This window comes from Anopheles coluzzii, chromosome 2 (genome assembly GCF_943734685.1).
Source record: "Anopheles coluzzii chromosome 2, AcolN3, whole genome shotgun sequence".
In the NCBI taxonomy this organism is placed as follows: Eukaryota; Metazoa; Arthropoda; class Insecta; order Diptera; family Culicidae; genus Anopheles; species Anopheles coluzzii.
The window spans coordinates 57177200-57198840 of NC_064670.1; the positions used below are offsets into that span (position 1 = coordinate 57177200).

At 37.7% G+C, this 21641-nt stretch overlaps 1 protein-coding gene across 2 annotated transcripts in view; it reads right to left on the bottom strand.

Annotated features, from left to right (window-relative positions):
• Positions 1–662: 662 nt before the first annotated feature.
• Positions 663–21641, bottom strand: part of LOC120951931 (uncharacterized) — a 30749-nt gene continuing 9770 nt past the window's right edge. For both annotated transcript variants that reach the window (XM_040370943.2, XM_040370942.2), the window contains 5 exons: positions 15470–15731; positions 3974–4119; positions 2949–3879; positions 2778–2865; positions 663–2590 (listed from right to left, as the gene is read on the bottom strand). In XM_040370943.2, the coding sequence (XP_040226877.2) occupies positions 2423–2590; positions 2778–2865; positions 2949–3879; positions 3974–4119; positions 15470–15618 (1482 nt within the window). In that variant the 5' untranslated portion in view covers positions 15619–15731 and the 3' untranslated portion in view covers positions 663–2422. The remainder of the gene's footprint in view (positions 2591–2777; positions 2866–2948; positions 3880–3973; positions 4120–15469; positions 15732–21641) is intronic.

Consider the following 21641-nt stretch of genomic DNA (forward strand, 5'->3'; position numbering starts at 1 on the left):
AAGTTGTGGTCATTTTGCTAAGGAATGTAGATTTCCCGAGTTTCAGGGGCCCTCATAGGTTCAAGCCTTTTTTAATATTTAGGCATGTCTGAGATTGTCTGAGATTTTCCAGATAACAAAGTAATGTTCGAAGAGCTATTCAAAATGCCGCAGACTCAGAGGATAATTGAAAATATGAGGCGTTCAACTTTACGTTGCCGCCACTGTAAGTCCGGATGTATGAACCTGGCGTGGCAACATTTCTACACATGTTACATGGTAAAAACAATACTGTGTGCCTCTTGATATATAAACAAAACGGAAAATCACTGGGCTCGAGAGTTCCTTGACGGATCTAGACTGAGACAGGTCAGGTCTTTTCCAGAATTGGCACGGTATCGAAATCATTTACAACAAGGATAAGCAATCTGGATAACACATTCCAGTAACAGTATGAGTTCGGAATCAGTTCCAGGACTGGCATGGGTTCAGTGATATTTCTGGTATAGTTATGGAAACGGTATGGGAACAGGATCATGCCCATGGCAGGTATGGGTTCGAGATGTAATGGCTTATGTAAGTGATTGGCCAACTCTAAGATCTGGAAACAGTTTCTGCTTTGGTGCGGGTTATGTAAAAGTTCCAGGAACGACATGGGTTTAACAACATCACACGGATCTGTATGAGGTTATTTATTTATTTATTTATTTATTGAGGTTGGAACCAGGGTCTCTCTTTAACCACCTGTTACTCATGCAGGACTTCCCACGATTTATTGATCAGTTCCCATAATTTTGTGGGCTCGTCTCATGACTTAGTCATCATATTCCATAGATTTTTGGTTCGTTCCCATAATTTATTGGTATCGTCCGATTGGATCTCAATACAATTGAACCAAAAAATTCTGGTAATCGGAAAAGAATCGTAAGAACACACCAAAAAAATATGGGAACCAACCAATAAATCTTGGGAAACCTTGTAAGAATTTTCAGCAGCGATTTGAATCTTCAGTAGCGACAGTTTAGATAAGAGGCACTTGGGATTTGCGTTGTTTTTACAAACAACCTAGCCTGTGCCTGAATCCTGTGCCTGAATTCTGAATCTATTAATTATCTCCAAAATTACATTGCCTAATCCTGTTACTGGGTCAAATTAACTAGTTGTACTAATATTCTGCAGTTTATCCTGTAATGATCATAATTATACTATACAATTATACTAACCATCCAAATAAAAACACGTGATAAAACACAGTTATTTGATTTATTCAAACCTAATATACATCCAAAATATTACTAGCTCATCCCTGGAATTGTTTGGTTTTGGTTAAATTTGTTTTACAGTTCTTCTTTATTTATTCGTTCAAGAAGACATTTGCCACCTTTGATATACATTTAATTCTGAAGTCTCGTTTAAAAAGTATTGTTTTTCTTATAAATGAACGATTGGAAACGATTTTTGTGGATGGAAAAATATTTCCCTTGGTCGTGAAAGGGTTGAGGACAAAAACAGAGGACAAAAAAGTGTGATCAGTCAAAAAAATAAAGCAAGAGCAATATCGCTTCTTGATTACCCCTTTCTCCTGCCCCCGTTAAAATTGTTGGTGATGTTTTAGAATACAGTAGAAATATTATAAAAAAACGTACAAATGCTAACTATCAAAATGCTTAACAAACAAGTAATGTTATGTTACACAAATTGATGACTGAAAAAGCTCTTTGACTATCGCTGTGCTTGTAAAAAGCAACAGTGTATTATCGTCGCACTCGTAAAAATAATAAACAGGCTTTTTTATTTTTCGTTTTCGTTTTCAAAAGTAGCAAAAAAATTCTTGAAATAGATCATATGAAACAAGCGATTTTTTATGAAATTAAGAAGAATGTATATTCGATAAAATAATAGTATAAGGTGAGAAAAATGTAAGGAGCTATTTCACAAATTCTAATAATTTGAATTGCAAATTATTAAGTAGCGAGTATCGCAAAATGCAGCTAGACGCTAAATTGTGTATTAATGCGAAAGTCGAGTTTATTTTTTATTTTTTTGCAGCCAGTAAATCCAGAGAAAAGTTGTGTTTAAGAACAAAATGCGTATGTGATTTCCAGCATTGTGAAAGTCTCAAGTCTATAAATAATATATACGGGAAGTTTGTCGAGAAAATAATGGTCATATTATGGTAAGTTCATCAATGTATATAATGACAACTTAATTTGGAAGAGTACGACGGTATGAAATTTCCAGCAAAGTTTTTTTAGCTCTAAGGGGCGAGCTGTTAAAAAATTAACAATTTGTACGTTGCACTAAATGGTTTTCTGTTGAATTTATATATTAGATTATTATGAACTTATGAATCTCTCAATTTACACCAATCTACATCATAACGTATCTAAAATAATATCACAATCGATTTGCTTCTTTACATTTAAATTTAAAAGTGCGCAGTTTAATTGTTTTGGATAGTGTCGACTATCCATTGACGGTAGAATGAAATTTTTGTGTATACATCAGGATAATTTTTGAACGCGCATCCGGATCCAAATGATGTTATTCCAACCAGTACCCACGGACCTCGCTTGCTGATACGACATTGTAATGGACCTCCAGAGTCTCCCTATGGATGAAAATGATGAAAATAATGTCATTTTTTATATCTTTACAAATGACGATTACTAACTGACTAACTATAAAAAGTAAGTTTTATTAAATTATTTCCTATGTGAAGTCTCCAGTAAGTTTAACAAATGCTGATCCTTAATTCAACGCAAATGCAATTCAGTTTTTGTTAAACGTATACATACCACACATGTTCCGCCAGCTCCATCTAGGTTTCCAGCGCAAAGATGACCACGATGTAGTTTGATAAAATCTCCATATGCTTCTTCACACCTATTGAAATGCATTATATGTTAAATAATATAAAAATCAACATAATTTTGAGTTTGTTAAAGATATAAGATCAGGGTAATTACTTCTTAGTGCTTTGAATTGGTGCCCGTGTTTGCAATAACACATCTGTTAGTTCATCATCGATTGTAGATTTCCCCCAACCTGTTGCCAAGCAATCCACATACTGTGATGTATCAGGCAATGCATTTGTAGGAGATCCATGATCTGTTTGAGCAACAGAAGCGAAATCTTCGAACGGAATATTGCCTTCAGGAGGCATGGGATTGATAGCGTCCTCAGATCGGTAGTTAGGATCTTTGCGATAGAAAACTGGAGCATGAGAAAATTTATCGTTTCGTCGTCTATTGTTGCCGAATTTGCTGTTGATATTCTCTCGGTGATGATGCCGGTTGGGTGGTACATTTTTCACAAAGAGGAAGTTCCCTGAAAATTGGTGGTTGATCCATCGTTTTCCATTCTTGTCTACCCGCGAACGGGTATTGTCTACTTTGAACATATCTACGGAGAAAAGACGCCTAGAAGACCTTCTAGACTCACTTAATCGACCCGATAATGCATTGTTTGATGTCTTCAGCACCGTTTGATCATTTGCTAAATCTGAACTCGTTCGATTGGTTAAATGAGATCGCAGCCGCCCCGCTACCAATTGATTGATCAGGTATTTTGCTGTCCGTGAATGTACAACTCGGTCATCAGAGGATGCGTCTTGAAACAATTTTTTGAAGTGTCTCAAAAAATTGTCATCCCTGAATGGGACCGGCCCTGAAACGGCATCTGATTCTTCGTCTAGTGACAAAGAGTCTGTTTCTAATTCGTCACTCTGTTCCACGTCGAAGTAATATCCCGGTTTGTAATTGGCATCCTGTTTTAGTTGTTGAGTTGGTCGTACATCATATGGCATGCTATTAACCGTAAAGTCAGCAAACGGAAGACATATTTTTCTTATTCGTGAGTTTGGGGATGTGTTAGCCGACTTTCCCAATTTGAGCAATACTAAAAAAAACAGTACAACGTTTAATTGCGAATGTTGTTAAATTGAACTAATTACATTTCACACAAATTATGGTACATGAAGTGATGCACTTACCAAGATCGTGCTTGAAGTTTTGATATTTTTCGTGTAAAATTATTTTATCTACTGGTATGCGTTGCTCAAAACCAGATTCGGAACGTCGGTCATACTCTCCAAGAAGCACTGTCCAAAGAGCAGGAAGCGGAAGGTTGAACAAATCACTAATATCAGAAAAAATTGAACATAATGTTGAATGTATCTTTAGTATTTTATAGATGAGTTAAATACGGCTCAACTAAGGCTTATAAAGGTAAGGTAAAATTTAAAAAAAAAGTTTGAAAATGGATATTTTTCTATTTCGAAATACAGTCCAAATACTTTTAACGGGAGTATTTTTCCTATTAAAATTAAAAACATTTAACCTTTATACTTTTTAAATTATGTACTTTCTTTGTAAAACACTAAAATATATTATATATTATAATTTACTCATGGAACCAATCAAAAATAAGACGCTTAAAAACACATTAATACGTCATTTGATATTCCGCTCTCAGCCAAGTGTGGATTACCGACCGTGAACTGTATTTGGATATTAAAACGCAACAGTCATTCTGCTACTAAGATTTCAGGCTCATAGCAAATTAACATTTCTCTTTTTCTCGTAAAACCGTGGAAAATTTTAAACACATTTAGGTGTCTTTTATGTAGACTTGAGCCTCTTGAACATAGGAGAATGGCGGCACAGTGCCTATTTTTCACTACCTTTTTTGCGGTTCTATCGACGCCCCGTCAGTTCTTGAAAAGGTAAACTTTTAGGCACCTAGTAGGGTTTTGAGACCCAGGGCTCTTTTGAGCACGGACTTCAGATCAACAACTTTTGGAAGTAATGATCCTTTGGGTAAAATGGTTAATGTTTATTGTGTTTTAGGAAATAATGTCGATTTCAGTTCAAGTTTTAATATGATGAAAACATTTTTACGCAGTCTTGTTTGATGGTAGCACATGCAATGTATTTTTTTCTTCTTATATTAAGTCATGTACCGTTCTTTCCGCAGTTAGTCTTGATATATAAAGGTTAAATATGATATACTGATATTATAATTTAGCAGATTGCGCAGATTTACTGTTAGTCCATAGTTCGTTATGTTTCGTAATTAAGAGAACCAGAGCAGGAAAACAATGAATGTGTGGTTTTTATGAAAAATTATGTAGAAGTAAGAGGACATGTAGGTAATAGAGGACATAATAGTAGATGAATGAACATAAAACGGAAAATGAAAATGTCAATTTAAAAGTAGAATTTATTGTAACTTGTTTGGAATTTTAAAATCACGAAACACAAGTAATTATTCACTTTAAATTCTTCCGAAAATAAGTACACGGTAAATGTTGATTTGAGACAGATCAATTTGTCAAGGAGCTTTGGGCTCCTGCCGAAACTTGAAACAATAATACACTTTTGATTTTGCTGAATATTCATTTATAACTTGATCAGAACACAACAATGCATATGTCGATACACAAAACGACAATGCTGGTGTCAAATATCACCAATTTCACTATAAATAATCCAATCACTTGAGAGAAAAATAAAAATTTGTGAGCCAGTCGAAACCATATTCTATACTTCTCCAGTGCCTACTTTGTTAGTAACACACATCAAACAGACTGTAAAAACTGCCAGCAAAATGATCAAAATGGACAATATGAAATTAATGATTTACTTAATGAAGTATCTTACTGTACTGTAATCCTGTTCTTGTATTAATGATGTATTTTTGAACACCAATCTTAGGAAAATGATAGTTGTTCGCCACGCGTTTCGAGGATAGCTTCATTTCACACATCACACATCCGGAGGCTGTTGTCTCTGGACTCGTGAATACTTCTGTAGATGCAATTCATGTAACTCTACCTGTCGTCACCGACACCCTGGTTACCCAAAAATCGAGCGTCTCAAGTCGTCTTACTCCGAGGGTTCAGATGGTATCCCAGCGACAATTCTCAAGCGTTGTGCTCTATCGGTAGCTCCTGTTTTGACTGAGATTTTTTACGAATCTCTGCGCACAAGGAACGTTTTCATCGCTGTGGAAGGTCTTGTGGTTAACACCCATCCACAAAAAGGGTTGCAAAAACGAAGCATTGAGCTATCGAGGTATTACTGCCTGCTACTACTGCGAGGCTGCCTGCGCCAAAGTGTTCGAGCTCCTCATCTATCAACCAGTAATAGCATCTGCCGGCAAATACATCGGCATTAACCAATACGGATTTATGCCCAAGAGATCAACTACGACAAATCTGATGCAATTCGTTAGCGACTGTTATAAGTTTATTGATGATGGTATGCAAGTTGATGCCATTTACAGGGATATTAAGGCGGCTTTTGATAGCGTGTCCCACAATATTCGTCTGGTAAAACTTGATCGACTCGGATTATCACCACCTTTGGTTAAATGGATGAAATCGTATCTATGTGGTCGATCATCAGCAGTTAGATTAAGCTGTCTAAATCTATTGTCGGCTCTTCCTGCGTACCCCAGGGCAGCAGCCTGGGGCCTCTGTTGTTTCTGCTCTACATAAACATCTTGTGCACGGTACTCCCGGATAATAGTTGTCTACTCTACGCAGATGATGCAAAATATAATGCCAAATCCGTGAGCCCAAGGACCATCTTCAACTTCAAGCCAGCCTGACTGAGTTTGTCTCATGGTGCAAGCGTAACGCACTAAGCGTCTGTATTGATTAATGCGCCGTAATCTCATTCAGCCGTTCAAGAGCTCCAGCGCTATTTAATTATACGCTTGAAGGTCATAACCTTGAAAGAGTGAACTGCGTAAAGGCTCTAGGAGTCCTCCTAGATACTAAATTCTCCTTCGAAGAACAGATTGACCAAGTAGTCGCTAGTGGCAATCGGCTACTTGGCTTGATCATAAACATGACGCGCGAGCTTCGTGATTCTATGTGTTTCATGACACTGGCTGGTATTATTGAATCCGTTCGAAGCGGGAACGTACGGCGCTCACATTAAATTCTAGGGATGGCAACACATTTCTTGAGCCCTGTCCTACAACGCCGCGGTGAATAACTGTAGCAACCATCTAGTACGGTAGGAAAATGAGTGTCGGGATGTACGCCACCGCTACGAACGGATTCAATAATACCAGCCACTGTATCGCGTACTTATCAGATTACTGATGGAATACGCTAGCATTGTTTGGTGGGCCTCATTTAATAGGGTACTTGCGCGGCTAGAGTCCATCAAACGGAAGGCAACGCGCTTCGCTCTTCGTGATTGGCCGCGTCGTCTCGACTGTAGAACTAGGTGTTTGCTGCTTGGGTTCCCGTCCCTCGCTGAACGTGTTGAGCACGCCACACTGACATTTATCACGGGAATCTTAAACGGAACCATCGACTGTCCTGAGCTGCTTTGAAGGATTCACCTCTTTGTTCCTGCCAGAATACTCCGTCGCCGGTCAATGCTGGCAGTCGCCGAACCTCGAACAACCTTTGGCTCTCGCAACCCCCTTCTTTGTATGTGCCGTCTACTAAATTCAGCTAACGATATCTATGAGCCTGGAATGACTTCAGCAAAACAGACTTCACGTTTAAGTGTTCAAAATGCGTCCAACAATAACAATATATAAATGTTCTGTTCGTTATCTAATGTATATTTTAAAAAAAATTGACTCGATAGGGCTCTATAGTCCATCGAACAATAGACACTAAACTAAACTAAAACTGTTTTAGACATTTTTAAAACCCGACCTTGGAGGCGCTTATGTTTTATTGTACCTACTAAACCTTGCGGTCGATCCGAATGACTCCAGGTTGCTGGTAGAAGTTCCCGGAGGTTTAAGGCGGATCAAGACTAAGCGACCGCGCAGGGCCATAGCGTGTAAATTTAACATTTAGCCTTAATTCTCGAGCCACCGACTACATTAAAGGCTTCATTCTCCGCCTTAGGCTTAAAATGATAGATCAAAATGTAGTCTGGTGGTGTAGTTTTCGACACTCTTGCAACAGGCCAAGACCGTGCAGTAGTTGTATTGCTGAATGAAGAAAGTGGGCACATAGACTACAGACAAGTGGCTACGTAACGGTTACACCTTTGTACAACATTTCATTCAACAATCGTTTTTTTCTTTTCCTTCCTGATCTACTTTGGCACAATAACTGTTGCTGTTCAGGTTCGATCGCTACCACTAGTGGGCTTGTCTTTCAGTGACATATTTTTAACCATAGCAGGATAGTCCGTATGAGAAAAGGACTACGTATAGAAGCACGGGCGATTCGGGGGTTTAAACCATGACGGGGATGTTGTTCGTCGCATGCATACATATTCATAAATACCCAAATGAATGCTAGACACACTTCAATTCAACTGGAAAACAAACTACCGAAAAAGTCAAATTCTACAATAATGTTTGTAGAGTTTCACGTGAAGATCAAAATTTTTATAGCAAGAGTAAAAATGTGTGAACGTTCTATGAAATATATGAACTGTTAAGATCCGCCATCTAGATATCGCTGCCCTAATCCAGTGATGTCAAACTCGTGTATGGTCGCGGGCAGCAATACAGTCAATAATACAGGGGATGCCAGCCAATCCGATTTCGTAAAAGCATTATCAGTCAGCGTAAATACTTATTCGTGTGACGTAAGCCCTCAATTGGGCACTGTTATTTCTGTTCGGGTCTTGTAAAGTATGAATCAGGCTTAGTAAAGAATGAAATAACATCCCAATTTCCAAACTAATCTTAAATTATCCTTATTAAAACATAATAAGACAGGCAGGACGGATGGAGTGGTTGTGGATTTTATTGAATTTTAGATTCTCATTTATGAATGTCTAAAAGGGTAACTGCATGTTTGTTGTACCATTTCGTTAACAAAATATATTGATAATTTTGTGTTTTCGATCAACTGTTCGTTTCTTTTTCACCCACTAAACCATATGGTGCCTTGGTTCAAATATCACGACGGACATATCCTTGGACCTTGTTGTACCAATTATGTAGATGTAAGAGGACATATAAATAATAGAGGAAGTAATAGTAAATGAACTTCAATAAAAATGAAAATGAAAATTATAATTTAAAAGTATTGTAAGCAAACTATGATAATTACTTATACCTTCAATAGCAGTCACCTCAATTCGATTTTTTTGATTTTGTATGCATTGCTACAGATATGTGCTTACTTTGAGGCTTTCTTTACTGTTCTTTAATCCTTACATATCATACATCATACATTTATGAGGATACTCTTCGGCTATGCGAGTGCAAAACATTAAACCAGTATGTAAATCTCTCATGCAAACCAAGTATTCTATTTCGAAACTTGAATTCTAATCATATGTCATTTAATAGGCACACGAAGTGCAAATGCATTCATTTTTCAACAGAATGACTAATAACGATATCTCATAATTAAAGCATTACATCGGCTAACATTAGCATGTTAAATGGGTATTTAATATATCGGCCTGATATTGTAGAAGCATATCGAAAAAGTACCCTAATAATGTGTGTAGTGAAGTATGCGATAATTTGATGTTGTATTTTGATATTCTGGTTATTTGTGTATTAACCAGCAAACCCCAAAGTCTGAAAATGTGTGAAAATGTTCAACTTTTGCGCCACTAATCAACTATTCGGGCCTTGAAGCCGTGACGGACATGTTGTTAAATCGTACGAGTTGACGAATGTACCACGATCCCGCTAACACGAGCATTACTTCCCATGAACCATAAATCACAAGACTCAAAATGTTATTTTGGCCCGGTTACAGGATTAACCAATATAATTTTGGGGATATTTAATAGCATCAGAATACGCACATTTTTTTAAAAACAAAGCAAGTCCCAAGTGCCTCTAATGGTGTATTTATATAAGCTCTTTCGAACCTGTAGCGACCAGAGCGCTATCTGGTGCGCACACCTAGAAGTACCGACCAAAATGTTTAACGGGCTAGTTAGGCAGGGACTGCACACAAAGCTAGAGCAGGACAAACAGTGGTAGCATGCTGCACCGCAGCTATAAAAACGGTGGCTTGCTCCATACACGCTCTCTCTCGTCCTAAAACGTTTCAACATCGACACGCGCATATCCGTCCGGCTTAACAAATACATACATTCTCTTCTCCGGTAACTCTCGATCGAGCAACAGCAATTTTTGCGTCTCTCCCGAACTCACCGTTCCGCGGCTTAGTAAAAAAACGAATAAACCGAACTCTAGTAAAACGTAAAACGTAGTTCGCAAAGCGTGTTGCGTATCCTTTCTTTAAAAAATTAGGGACCACATTTATGGCACCCCTAAAAACCCATCAGACCCTTCAAACTATATTCCCGTAAGTGATAGAACACTCATCCATGGAACCCATCGTACCGTGAATTGAGATAACTACAATTTTGACAGGAGTTGTATATGTTAGCTAGTGAAGATTTTCATGTATAACCGGCATTTAGAAAGAGAGAGAGAGAGAGAAACTGGTTCAGATTAGTGATGTACTGTATGGAGCGCACCCACGACTCCGATCCGACTCCGACTATTGTTAGTCCGATTACGACTCCGGCAAAATGGAACCATTTGATCCGCCCGGAATCGGAGACGTCTGGAGTCGCCCGGAGTCGTCTGGAGTCGTCCAGAGTCGCCCGAAGTCGTCCAGAGTTGCCCGGAGTCGTTCGGAGTCGTCAGGAGTTGCCTGGATTCGGAGTCGTCCGGAGTCGTCTAGAGTCACTCGGAGTCGTCCGGAGTCGTCCGGAGTCGTTTAGAGTCGTCTGGAGTTGTCTGGAGTCGTTCGGAGTCGTTCGGAGTCGTCGGAGTTGTCCAGAGTCGTCCGGAGTCATTGTCCGTACTCGCTAGTGTAATTTTCATTTTCACTAGCGCATGTAGCGGCGGCTGGTGGAAGCTTTTTTAGGATCATCGAAGGAATGGTCATGCCGGATCTCAAAATTAAGTATTATTTTCATAATTTTTCGATGCGAAAATGGCTGAAATACTTGCACAACATATTCATCTATCATATACAAAGCCTTTCCAGTTCGAATTATGTAAAATTATGGAAAAATTACATATTTTCTGCAGCGGCTCCGAATTGTTTGGCAAAATGCTTCGATCAGCCGCCGCCAGATGCGCTAGTGAAAATAGAAATTACACTAGCGAGTACGGGCAATGTCCCCCGGCTTTAAGACATAAGTCGGACAGCTCATATTTTCACCTTCTATTTTACTTTTCAGCAATATGGTTCCATTGACCACTTTTCGGAAAACTTTCTTTACACGTTTTTGAGGACACTCTTTAGCTGTGCACATGCGATCATAACTTTCAAAATCAGACCGATAACTTTTAAAATCTCGGAACACCATTCATAAATGTGAGAAAAGGTATAAAATTTATCCCGGACACTGAAAGTCGGACTGTCTTCATTTTATAGCAAAATGACCACGTAGCATGTCAATATTGACCAATATGGTTCTTAAACCATTTGATATCAGCTAATAGAAATCCATCGCCTAGTTTTGGTCGGTCTGGTGATACAGTCGTCAACTCGTACGACTTAACAACATACCCGTCATGGGTTCAAGTCCCGAATAGACCGTGGCCCCATATATAGGACAGACTATCAGGCTATGGTAGCAATAAGTCACTGAAAGCCAAGCTCACTTCACTAGTGGGTACAGGCAGGCTTTGACCGACAGCGGTTGTTGTGCCAAAGAAGTAGAAGATGTTTGGGTGGTCATCTGCGTATTGCATAGCCTAGGCCGAGCGCTCTACGGTCTAAATCAGCCCAATACCGTTGGTAGAAGGTTCCACCAAAAGTAGGATCATAATTTTAGAGTTACTTAAACTTTTGGAAGTATCAGAAATGAATGAGAAGTGGAAATTTATTGTCTTATCTACCATTAAAGACCTAATTGCCTCAATGCCGTCGTTCATTATTTAGATAGAATAATTACTACAGGCGTCCCCCGAGTTACGACCCCCTCGAGTTACGACGATTCGCAGATACGACGATTTTGATTTTGACAGTTAAAAGTTGTCATTGAGACGGAATTGGTATATTTTTTGAATTGCTGTGCTTATAACCGTTAAGGCCGGGGTGCATTGTCCGTACGCGCTAGTGTAATTTCGCTAATTTTTTGTAATTTTCACTAGCGCATCTGGCGGCGGCTGACCGAAGCATTTTGCCCAACAATTTGGAGCGGCTGAAGAAAATATGTTATTTTTTCATGTTTTTTTTTCTAAAATCGGACAAGAAACGTTTTGTAAAATGTAGATACACATGTTCTGCATGCATTGCATCCATTTTCATGACAAAAAACGATGGAAAAACTACTTAATTTTGAGATCCGGCATGACCATTCCCTCGATGATAAAAAAAATACTTCCACTAGTCGCCGCCAGATGCGCTAGTGAAAATCAAAATTAGACTAGCGAGTACGGACAGTGTCCCTCGGCCTTTAGATAGCACTGGGCTAGGGAACTGCCATGGTGCCGCAAAGTTATATAAAAGATGAAAATACCAATCCAAGCTCCACACAAATCCAATTAGTTTCAAACATTTTGGAGATGGAGTTAATTCAGTCAGCCATTTTTTCAGAGTGTCAGAGTTGTTCATTGGTAGTAATTTTATAAATACATCGAAAATGCAGCTAAAATTCTTGCAACCAGTATCGATTTTTGAACCCATGACGGGCATGTTGTTAAGTCGTACGAATTGACAACTGTATCACCAGACCGGCCCTGTGCCTAGATGCCTAGTGAAATAGAATAATCAATTTGATGATGATACAATATCTAATGCCAAAGAAACATTTCTGGAAAGATAGACATATTTATGAAGGGCCAGGAAAATGGCTGGATGAAAAACGCTTCTGAAGGCCGGACTACATTGATCGTACTCCATAGTGCAATTTTTGACCATCTAGCGGTGACGGGTGGAAGCTAAATGCTGGTATAATTTATCTGTCAAAAATGTTTTGGGTCGAGGAGGCTATAATTTTACCCAATGAGCCTGATTAGGTTTAAATTTAAGTGGCCAAATGATTTGGAGGTGTCATCAATTAAGAACAGGATAGTGGACTGGCGAGGGCGAGAGACTGTGAGCGGCTTTGGACACTCCTTATTGCACGAAATAATTATACTGGAGTTGATGGGCGCACATGGTACATGGCACAGCACAAGGGTCAGAGAAGGCGGCAAGTTCAGAAAGGATTCAAACCTCGTCCTCCAGTTCATACGATTTTGGATCATCTAGACTTGTTCAGGCAACCACCCGTTTCACACTTTACCCAGATTGTTTGAACACGCCTAGAGTCGGTACTGTCTAAGGCCACTTCTGGTGTGGATTCTTCACTAGATGGTCCATAAACAAGCCAAATTTACTATTTTAATCAAAGTGTATGAAGGTGGTCTCGTCCCATACAAATTGACAACTAATTTCGGAATCAAAAAAAGCTTCTTTTGACAGAATGGGTAAAATGAATTTCCATAGGAACCGTTCGCTTTATTCATAGCAACACATATGTAGTACACATTGGTGTCCTCATCCGCGGCATTATTTTGATCCAATCATGGATTTTAATTAGTTCAGATTTGGTTTAGCTTACAATAAGAAATATTTTGTGTGTTTTTTTTAAGGTATTTCAGTGCAAATAACGAAGATGCTACGATTGTTTGTGTATTCGGCAAGTCGCCAGAAAGCTTGTTTGGGGAAAAGTTTTCACCCATGCTGTCAAAAAGTGACGTTCAAATTTGGTCATAAAAAACAGTCTTTGAGATCACCTGGTATTCATACACATTGATTTTAACCATTCCGCCAAACAACACCTCTAAATGTAAACAAAAGTGTGATTGACAAATAGGAAAAACCAATGGCTACTCGAATCGGAAAGAATTATCCACCAGTGGAGAAAATTATCCAACGGTGGAAAATATTAACCGATCGGATAAATTTTATCGACTTTCGTTGGCGATCAGGCCCAATGATGGATAAGTATTGGAAGATTCGGAGAAATGTTGCCCAGCGCTTTGTATGAATGACCGCGCGGCTACATGAGGTGAAATATACAGCGAAATGAACTATTTGACTGGTGATATATCTGACAGGTTCAGCTAAAGGGTTGGGGGAGACACAACATCCGCTTTCGAAATTCTATTCAAAATAATATCTTCTTGAGCAGAACATTCCCTAATTGGAAGAAATTATGAACTGTTGATTCAAAATTGACGAGGTACTCGATATTGCAATTATTTAACGGATTTAAATATGATTTTGTGCACGTTATTTGTTTACATTGCACATCAGCTGGTTGCTGTGATGCTTTATCCGTCAGATATTTCGCCTGTCAAATAGTTCATTTCGCTGTATATTTCACCTCATGTGGCCTCGCGGTGACGATTTGTCCAACTGCAACAATTAACGGCCTACTTTGTTGCAATTTATGGACGTTTATCAACATTTCAAACGGCATACAAGTAGCCTGGTGGAAACTTGATGTAACACCAAGTATAAATAATTTTGACCCATAAATTATACCTATATCTAGCTTGCGCTGGTCGTCGCCAGATGCGCTAGTGATAATAACAACTACACTAGCGAGTACGGACAATGTCCTCCAGCCTTAGTGGAAGAACATTTGTGTTTCGTGGAACAGTCAAATAAATATTCATTAAACTGCTTAACATGTGCTCCTAGCCGGTCTCGTGGTACAGTCGTCAACTCGTACGATTTAAGAACATGCCCGTCATGGGTTCAAGCCCCAAATAGAATGTACTGCCATAAGTAGGACTGATCTTCCTGCTATGGGGGGTAATCCAAAAGTCACTGAAAGCTAACCCCATACAAGTGGTATAGGTACGCCTTGACCGACAACGGTTGTTGAGCCAAAAGAAGAAGAAGAAGCCTAACACGTCCATTTGCCCCACTTCCCCTTATTTTTGGTGGGCTTAGAGCGACAAGGGTTGTTAACCCAAATAAAAAAAAAGAAAATGTACCGGTTTAGCATCATTTAACTTTTAATATCCATACAAACGACCAGATAACAGTTTGTACTAGCATAAAAAGAATAACTCCTTCTACATCATGGTATTTTGCACAATAATAGTATATTATTTTCACTATGACGTATTTTACTTTACTACAATAGGATTTGCACTGAACAATGTGGCAATTGGTACTACGTCCACAATGAAAACATTAACCCTAGAGTAATTTCCAATCAATTATAAGATTGGTATGAAGGATGATGTTAGGTAGCACGACATTTATTTAAACATGCAAAAAAACAAGGAAAGTATGCTTTTTTAAACCATCAATAAAAATGCGTCAAAGTTTGATAAAGTTTCTAAGCTCTTAAACAAAAGTTTAGACTTATTGAAAATAATGATTATCCATTGTGGAACCATTGTTGATCCATTGTATCTTTTATTTTGTTTTTTTTATCTTTTATCTTTTTGTATTTTTATGCATAAAACTTGAGTTTTGTATCAAAAAACAAATTAGATCTAACTAAATTTTCAATATTCACACTACCTTTTTAAATGATTAACAATTAATAATACGTACTTGTGGATGCAATGAGCTGCAGATAGAACCCAATTACGATCAATCAATACTCCTCCACACCAATGTCCTATAAAACCGTAGGACGGATGCAGCAATTCCAAAGATACTTGCCACGGATACTGACCTTCAACTGTGGGTGTTCCGTGCATTATTTTTGGATTACGGACGAACGGCGTCAGACTGGGAGAGGTAGAGTTGGTGATAGATGTTAATTTAGACGCATTACTACGAGGCTGACGACGTGAAGTTCTAACGCCACAGTCTATAAAGATATAAAGAAAATATATAAACATATACATGTTGAAATTATTAATTCACCCATGTTAATTTTTCCATTATTTCCATTATTTTTCCATTTGATTATTTTTATGCTTGTACAGGGTTTTTTCATGGGATCTCATAGTTGTGGGACACTTTCTTTACTCTTTCTTGAGGGGAAGTAAAGTATATGTGAATGAAATTGGACTCCGCAGCAGTCTTTGGATTGGACATTGGATATTCCTGTGAGATTTATCCAAAATGGATGTCGTACAATCCAATGCCCATCATATAGAGCTTACTGGCCATAAGAATGAATCAAGAAAGTGTTCCGCAACTATGAGCACCCTTGATAAAAAACCTTTTAAGTATTAGCCGCGCAAGATTCAAATAACTTGCATAAATATGTATGAAAATGGACCATCAATTCTTCCAAAAAATATTTCTCGTATTGTCACTTCCTTTAAAATGTCTTGAAACATATTTTCCTTTTACATAGAACAAGTTATTTAATCACATGTTTAAATTAAAAGAACATCTATTTCTTGATGTTATTGCTTTTTACTATGGTCAGCTCATCCATCTTATTATGATATGTGATTATCTATTATAATTATCCTAAATGATATTCGCGTAAGACCTTTCGGTTTAATGATAAATAAATTCTTTAGCATTAACACGACGAACATAGTCATCGTAACATCAATTGGCGTAATATAATTATTTTATTACCATACATATTATATTATGGTTAACTATTGGCTTTAGAATGCATCTACTAAAAGAAACTTTGATGGGATGGCGTTATTGAATACACTTTCCTTTTTTTGTATCGAAGAAAATTAATTATCACATCCATTACCAATTGAGCTGTTAGTTGTACAGACTAACACAGAAAATAAAACAAACAACACTTCTATAATCTTAATAACATGTGACTTCCCGAGAAAGACCTTTCATACAACTGATAAGAACTTTCAACAAAATGATCTCACATGAGTAAGAGAGTACAAATAAGAGTACTCTCTATAAGAGAGTAGTAAGAGAGTACCACGCTAGTGCTGCTCCTTCTTTGGAAGTGAAAATACCTTTGAAAGTGTGGCCTGAACCCTTATAGACGGATATAAAAATTACAACTACTTCACAAGCAGTACTATACAAGAATTCTAAAGGTGCAAACATTAGTGATGATTACACAAATAGGATAAAAATGAAAGATTATTCACGCTGGTTTCATAGGGATAGGGATTGTTACGTTAGTTCTAAATATCATCAACTAAATCTATTTGATTCACGATATCTTTTTTCAGGGTGTAGTTCTAAATGTAATGCAAAATATCAAGTTAAGCGATTTTTTAATTATAGTGAATAAGTTTTCATGCTCAAGAGTACAAAACACTATTGCATATGATCTTGCAATAAAATGCCAATTATTAAAAAGGTTTCACTATGTTTCTTTATATCCTAATCTATCCTAACTTAATGCAAAGACCACCAATTATTAGGGTTATGGGAAATAACATTGAAATGATAATTGTACAACAACGATAACGAATATAAAGACATCTATTGATTTGGGGTGCGAAGACTCGTATGGAACTGAACAGAGCAAACATTGAAATTGAACAGGTGAGAGGTTTCATTAAAATTGCTGATCGCTCTTAAAAGCGGATCATCCTGCCCATAGCAAACACTGCCAATCGTAACATACAAAGGAGGGCGGACACGTAAACGACGTTTTCGATTCGATTTTGTGTAACGATTTTCTTTACACAAAATATGTTGTAATTTTTTTGTCATTTAATAAATTGTGAATACACTAGAATAAAGAAAAAAATACTAATTCTCAAAAAAAAATTATTTTTGTTCCATAAACTAAGCTATTGCAGGAGGATGGAGTCAGTTTGCTACGTATCTTGGAGGAGGGAGGTTTCTTCCAACGTTACAGTTTGTTACACTAGGGTTGAGGGTGTCGAAAATTTGCAATTTTTGCGTTACGTAATTGATGGATGACGCCATTGGCAAACAGCCACTTCTCGGAGACTTATTAAACAAACGGATCAAGATGGTAGACAAAATGAGCTACAATTGGGACAGCGGGAACTATGAAGGATGCCATCTGGGCCAGGAGAAAAGGCTCCTGGCTCATGTCCTTGCCATTAGATCTTGATGAGTGAAGCATGCATACGTTTCGGGTACGTTCGTGGTATAAGCCTATCCCTCTTACGTTAATGGTGAATATGTAATCGTATACTATCGGCTCTACATTCGGGCATGGGCAGGCCCGTGGGCGTTGTGTGTACGCGGGCTGGGACCTCACTGTGCGAACAGTACTCTGGTTCGAAGTGCGCACTGTGCGCACAGCACACTAAATTGTGTTACTTCACCCAACACTTGTTACGAGTATGCCAGTATGTACGAGTAGCCCAATTTTTGTCACGTAACGTCAAAGCTCTCAGCGTCCTGTCCGACCAAGGGGGATTAGGAGTGGTGTGAGAAAAGGACAACACTGGGGAAAAGGGGAATAGCTGTATTAACAAATGACTCAATGCAATCGTCTATTGATATGTCCGTATGTTAAAAAAAATCCTCTCTTGCAAGGCAAGTAATCTGTTTAACTTATCATAATTCAAGGTTTTCTCGTGTGATGCCTTATGACGACTATTCGGTCTAGATGGAGGAATTGGCAAATTTAATGCTATTTTGATCATAGACGGTATAATATTTACAAGTTCATATTGCTGCCTTGTTAAGGTTGGCTAAGACATGGTCAAGTAGACGATTACAATTAATTTTAACTTCAGAACATATTCATTCAAACAATCGAAAAAACGCTATTCGCTGAAGAGATATTTGCCGGTATTGCGAATAAAGGAACACATTTTAACAGCCGTTTTAAGTTCATAATGGTTTAACCTAGTTCATTTGATGTTCGTTCCTGTTAAAATAAACGATCGTTAAAACAATTAACGACTGCTCGATATCGCATATAGGCAAACACAGGGTAAAAATAGAGCAGCATGAATAAACTACTGTCAATTTGTATCGCATACGGTCTTGACGATCGTTTGTTTAACTAAATGAACTAAAAGCGTTCGCGATGCCAAATTCGAGCAATTTTTAACGACTCTGGTAAAATTTTAACGACTGAGCAGATCGATCAACCTGTTAATTTGCATCGCCTACGCAGTTGACGATTGTTTTTTTAAGGCAGCTTATCAGTCGTTAAAAATAACAAATCAACATTTTTGCTATTTTCCTTTTAAATCATGTTACTAAACAAAATGTTTGAATATTGCATTCACATTTTCATTTAAAAAGGATTCTAGGTCAGCGGTCGGCAAACTTTTAAGGCAAAGGGCCAACTTTAGTAAATGATCGAGTGCCGCGGGCCAGGAGAATGCGGTTTTATTATTATTACGCTTAAATTATTACATTTTGATCTAGAAACATTTTAGGTATTAATGTTGTTTTTCTGTAATTATATCATCCAAGCAAAGTTCAAAATTAAAGATATGTTCTTTAAAAACTAATTGTAATCTTTAATCACTTTAAAATCAGCAATAGATGGCCAACAATTTGATCAGTCAAAAAAAATAATAAAAAAGGGATCAATATCGCTTCTTGAAGACCCCATCTTCCCACGCCCTAAAAAATATTGAAGATATTCCGGGGATGATACAAAAGTTTGAAAGGCTAAAAAATTATCGAAGCAAACATAGATTCAGTACCTTTAAAAATGCTTTATGGACAAGTCATGCCATATCAGATAAATTGATAACTGATTCCTTATGAAAAAGCTCTTTGACAAACGTTGTACTCGTAAACAGCAACAGTGTGGAATCGTCGTTCTCGTTAAAACAACAAGGGTTTTTTTTATTATTTGTTTTGGTTTCAAATACGATCGAAAAATCCGCAAAAGAAAATTAAAGGGAAACCAACTGATTTGTGTGAAATTAAGAGGAACGATTAAAAAATAAAAAAAATAAAAAATCTCATGAAAATGTATGGATCTGTTTCACTATATTTAAAACTTTGTATTGCATGTTTTGCGTTGGCAAAAGTCAAAAGCTCTCCCATCGCAAAGTCGCATGCAAAACTTTAAATAAATTTATTGCAACCAGTCTTTAGTGCATCTCATCAATATAAAATTTCGTGTGCGATTACCTTCATTCCGAAAGTCTTATTGTCGTGTTGATACAATGTTAACCGTTATGTAATTAACGGTTGCATTTACAAAATTGACAAATTCATGGGTTTATCATAGATAATCACCCGTTCTAACAAATCGTTAATTGCATTTTGAATAGTAGTATCCCATTAGACAACAGGCAACCTCTACCAGTCACTTGACCTTGACACCTCTATCAGTCAAGCTCTAACCATGATGACCAAAAAAGTAAACCAACCAACTTAGAAGCGTGCGCGATCAACGAATGACACCCCGTAGCGTCTTATTTGGACTGCGTACAGAAGTTTTTCGTCGCATGAGAACGTTTCTGCGTTTTGGTCACCAACATCTTGACACTATTAGTCAACCATCAAAGCATCGCAAGAGAGCCTATTATTGAGGTTTCAAAAAAGCTAAAAATGAAGACAGAGGTACAAGTGGCTACATTACTGGGTTATCTGGGCCGGGAGATCGATGCAACCCGCCAAACAGTGAAATAGTGCTTGGGAAACATAAACACATATATCAGGAAGCAGAAATCGCGTCCACTGGTTTCGCAATGGCAAACAGTGACGCCAAAACTCAATGCGTTCATATTAGGTGAGTTTCGGCAAAATTTCGACATGACACCCTAGTCCGCAAACTGGTACAACATCCGTCACATGTGTTCCATCGATTTTTCATAGTACTTTAATTAAAATTGACTTCATTCCATAGTACTTTAATTAAAATTGAAAGAGTACTATGGTATAAAATGTTATTCTAAAAGATATACAGTAAAATGTATACGAATAGTTTCTTTCCATCTTTCAAAATCAGTCAAAATCTTTCGCGGGTCGGATTGATTGTTGCGGTGGGGCGCATTTGGCCCGCGGGCCGGACTTTGCCGACCGCTGTTCTAGGTAGTTTATAATAGTTCAAAGTGCACTGGACTGAAACAACTCTTCAATGCGTTCACGATATCAACGATATCATGTCGAGCAGGTTTTAACTTTTTGGTGAATTTTTAACAACTGTTAATTTTTAACCTTTTCTTTCACGACGCCGACAAATGTTTTAACTATTTAAAAAAGTCTTCTTTAATTGTTCTATTAGCAATAATTTTGTTGTAGCCTTCTAAGTACAAATATCAAACTAGGGCAGCCGAAAAGGCTTTAAGACATAACATAAAACATGAGATCAATGGCTTTTATGATAAAACGATAATTTTTTACCGTTTTAGGATGAAAAAACTAGAGCTTTAATCTTTGATAAAAGATAAAAACTGAATTGTATAGGCATACTGACAACGCCGTACGGTATTTGATTATTATAAACCTTCAGATTATTCAGGGGAAGGGAGGGAACGTATAAGTACTTCTAACCACGATCGTTATGCTAGGTATACTCATCAGCCTACTTAAATGAAACCTTGCAAAATCACCCCTAACTTGTCATTAGTGATGCTAGCATATGATTGCATCATGATAAATGAGCAGTGCCGTAGGGGTACCGTAGCAACACAAACTTAAATGTTTGGCTCAGTATTTAAACCAGACCAAAGAAAGATTGGAAACGCATGCAAATTGCTACGTAACGATAAGTAATAAAACATTTTAAATGACCGTCAAGTATAGGGTACTGAAACATTGTCCAACAGTTTGAAGACATTTATTCGAAGAAAGTAATAAAAAAATGCATCCCTTACAACATTGCATCCCGAATACATAAATGCGACAGCATGATGATTCGATGATTTTTCAT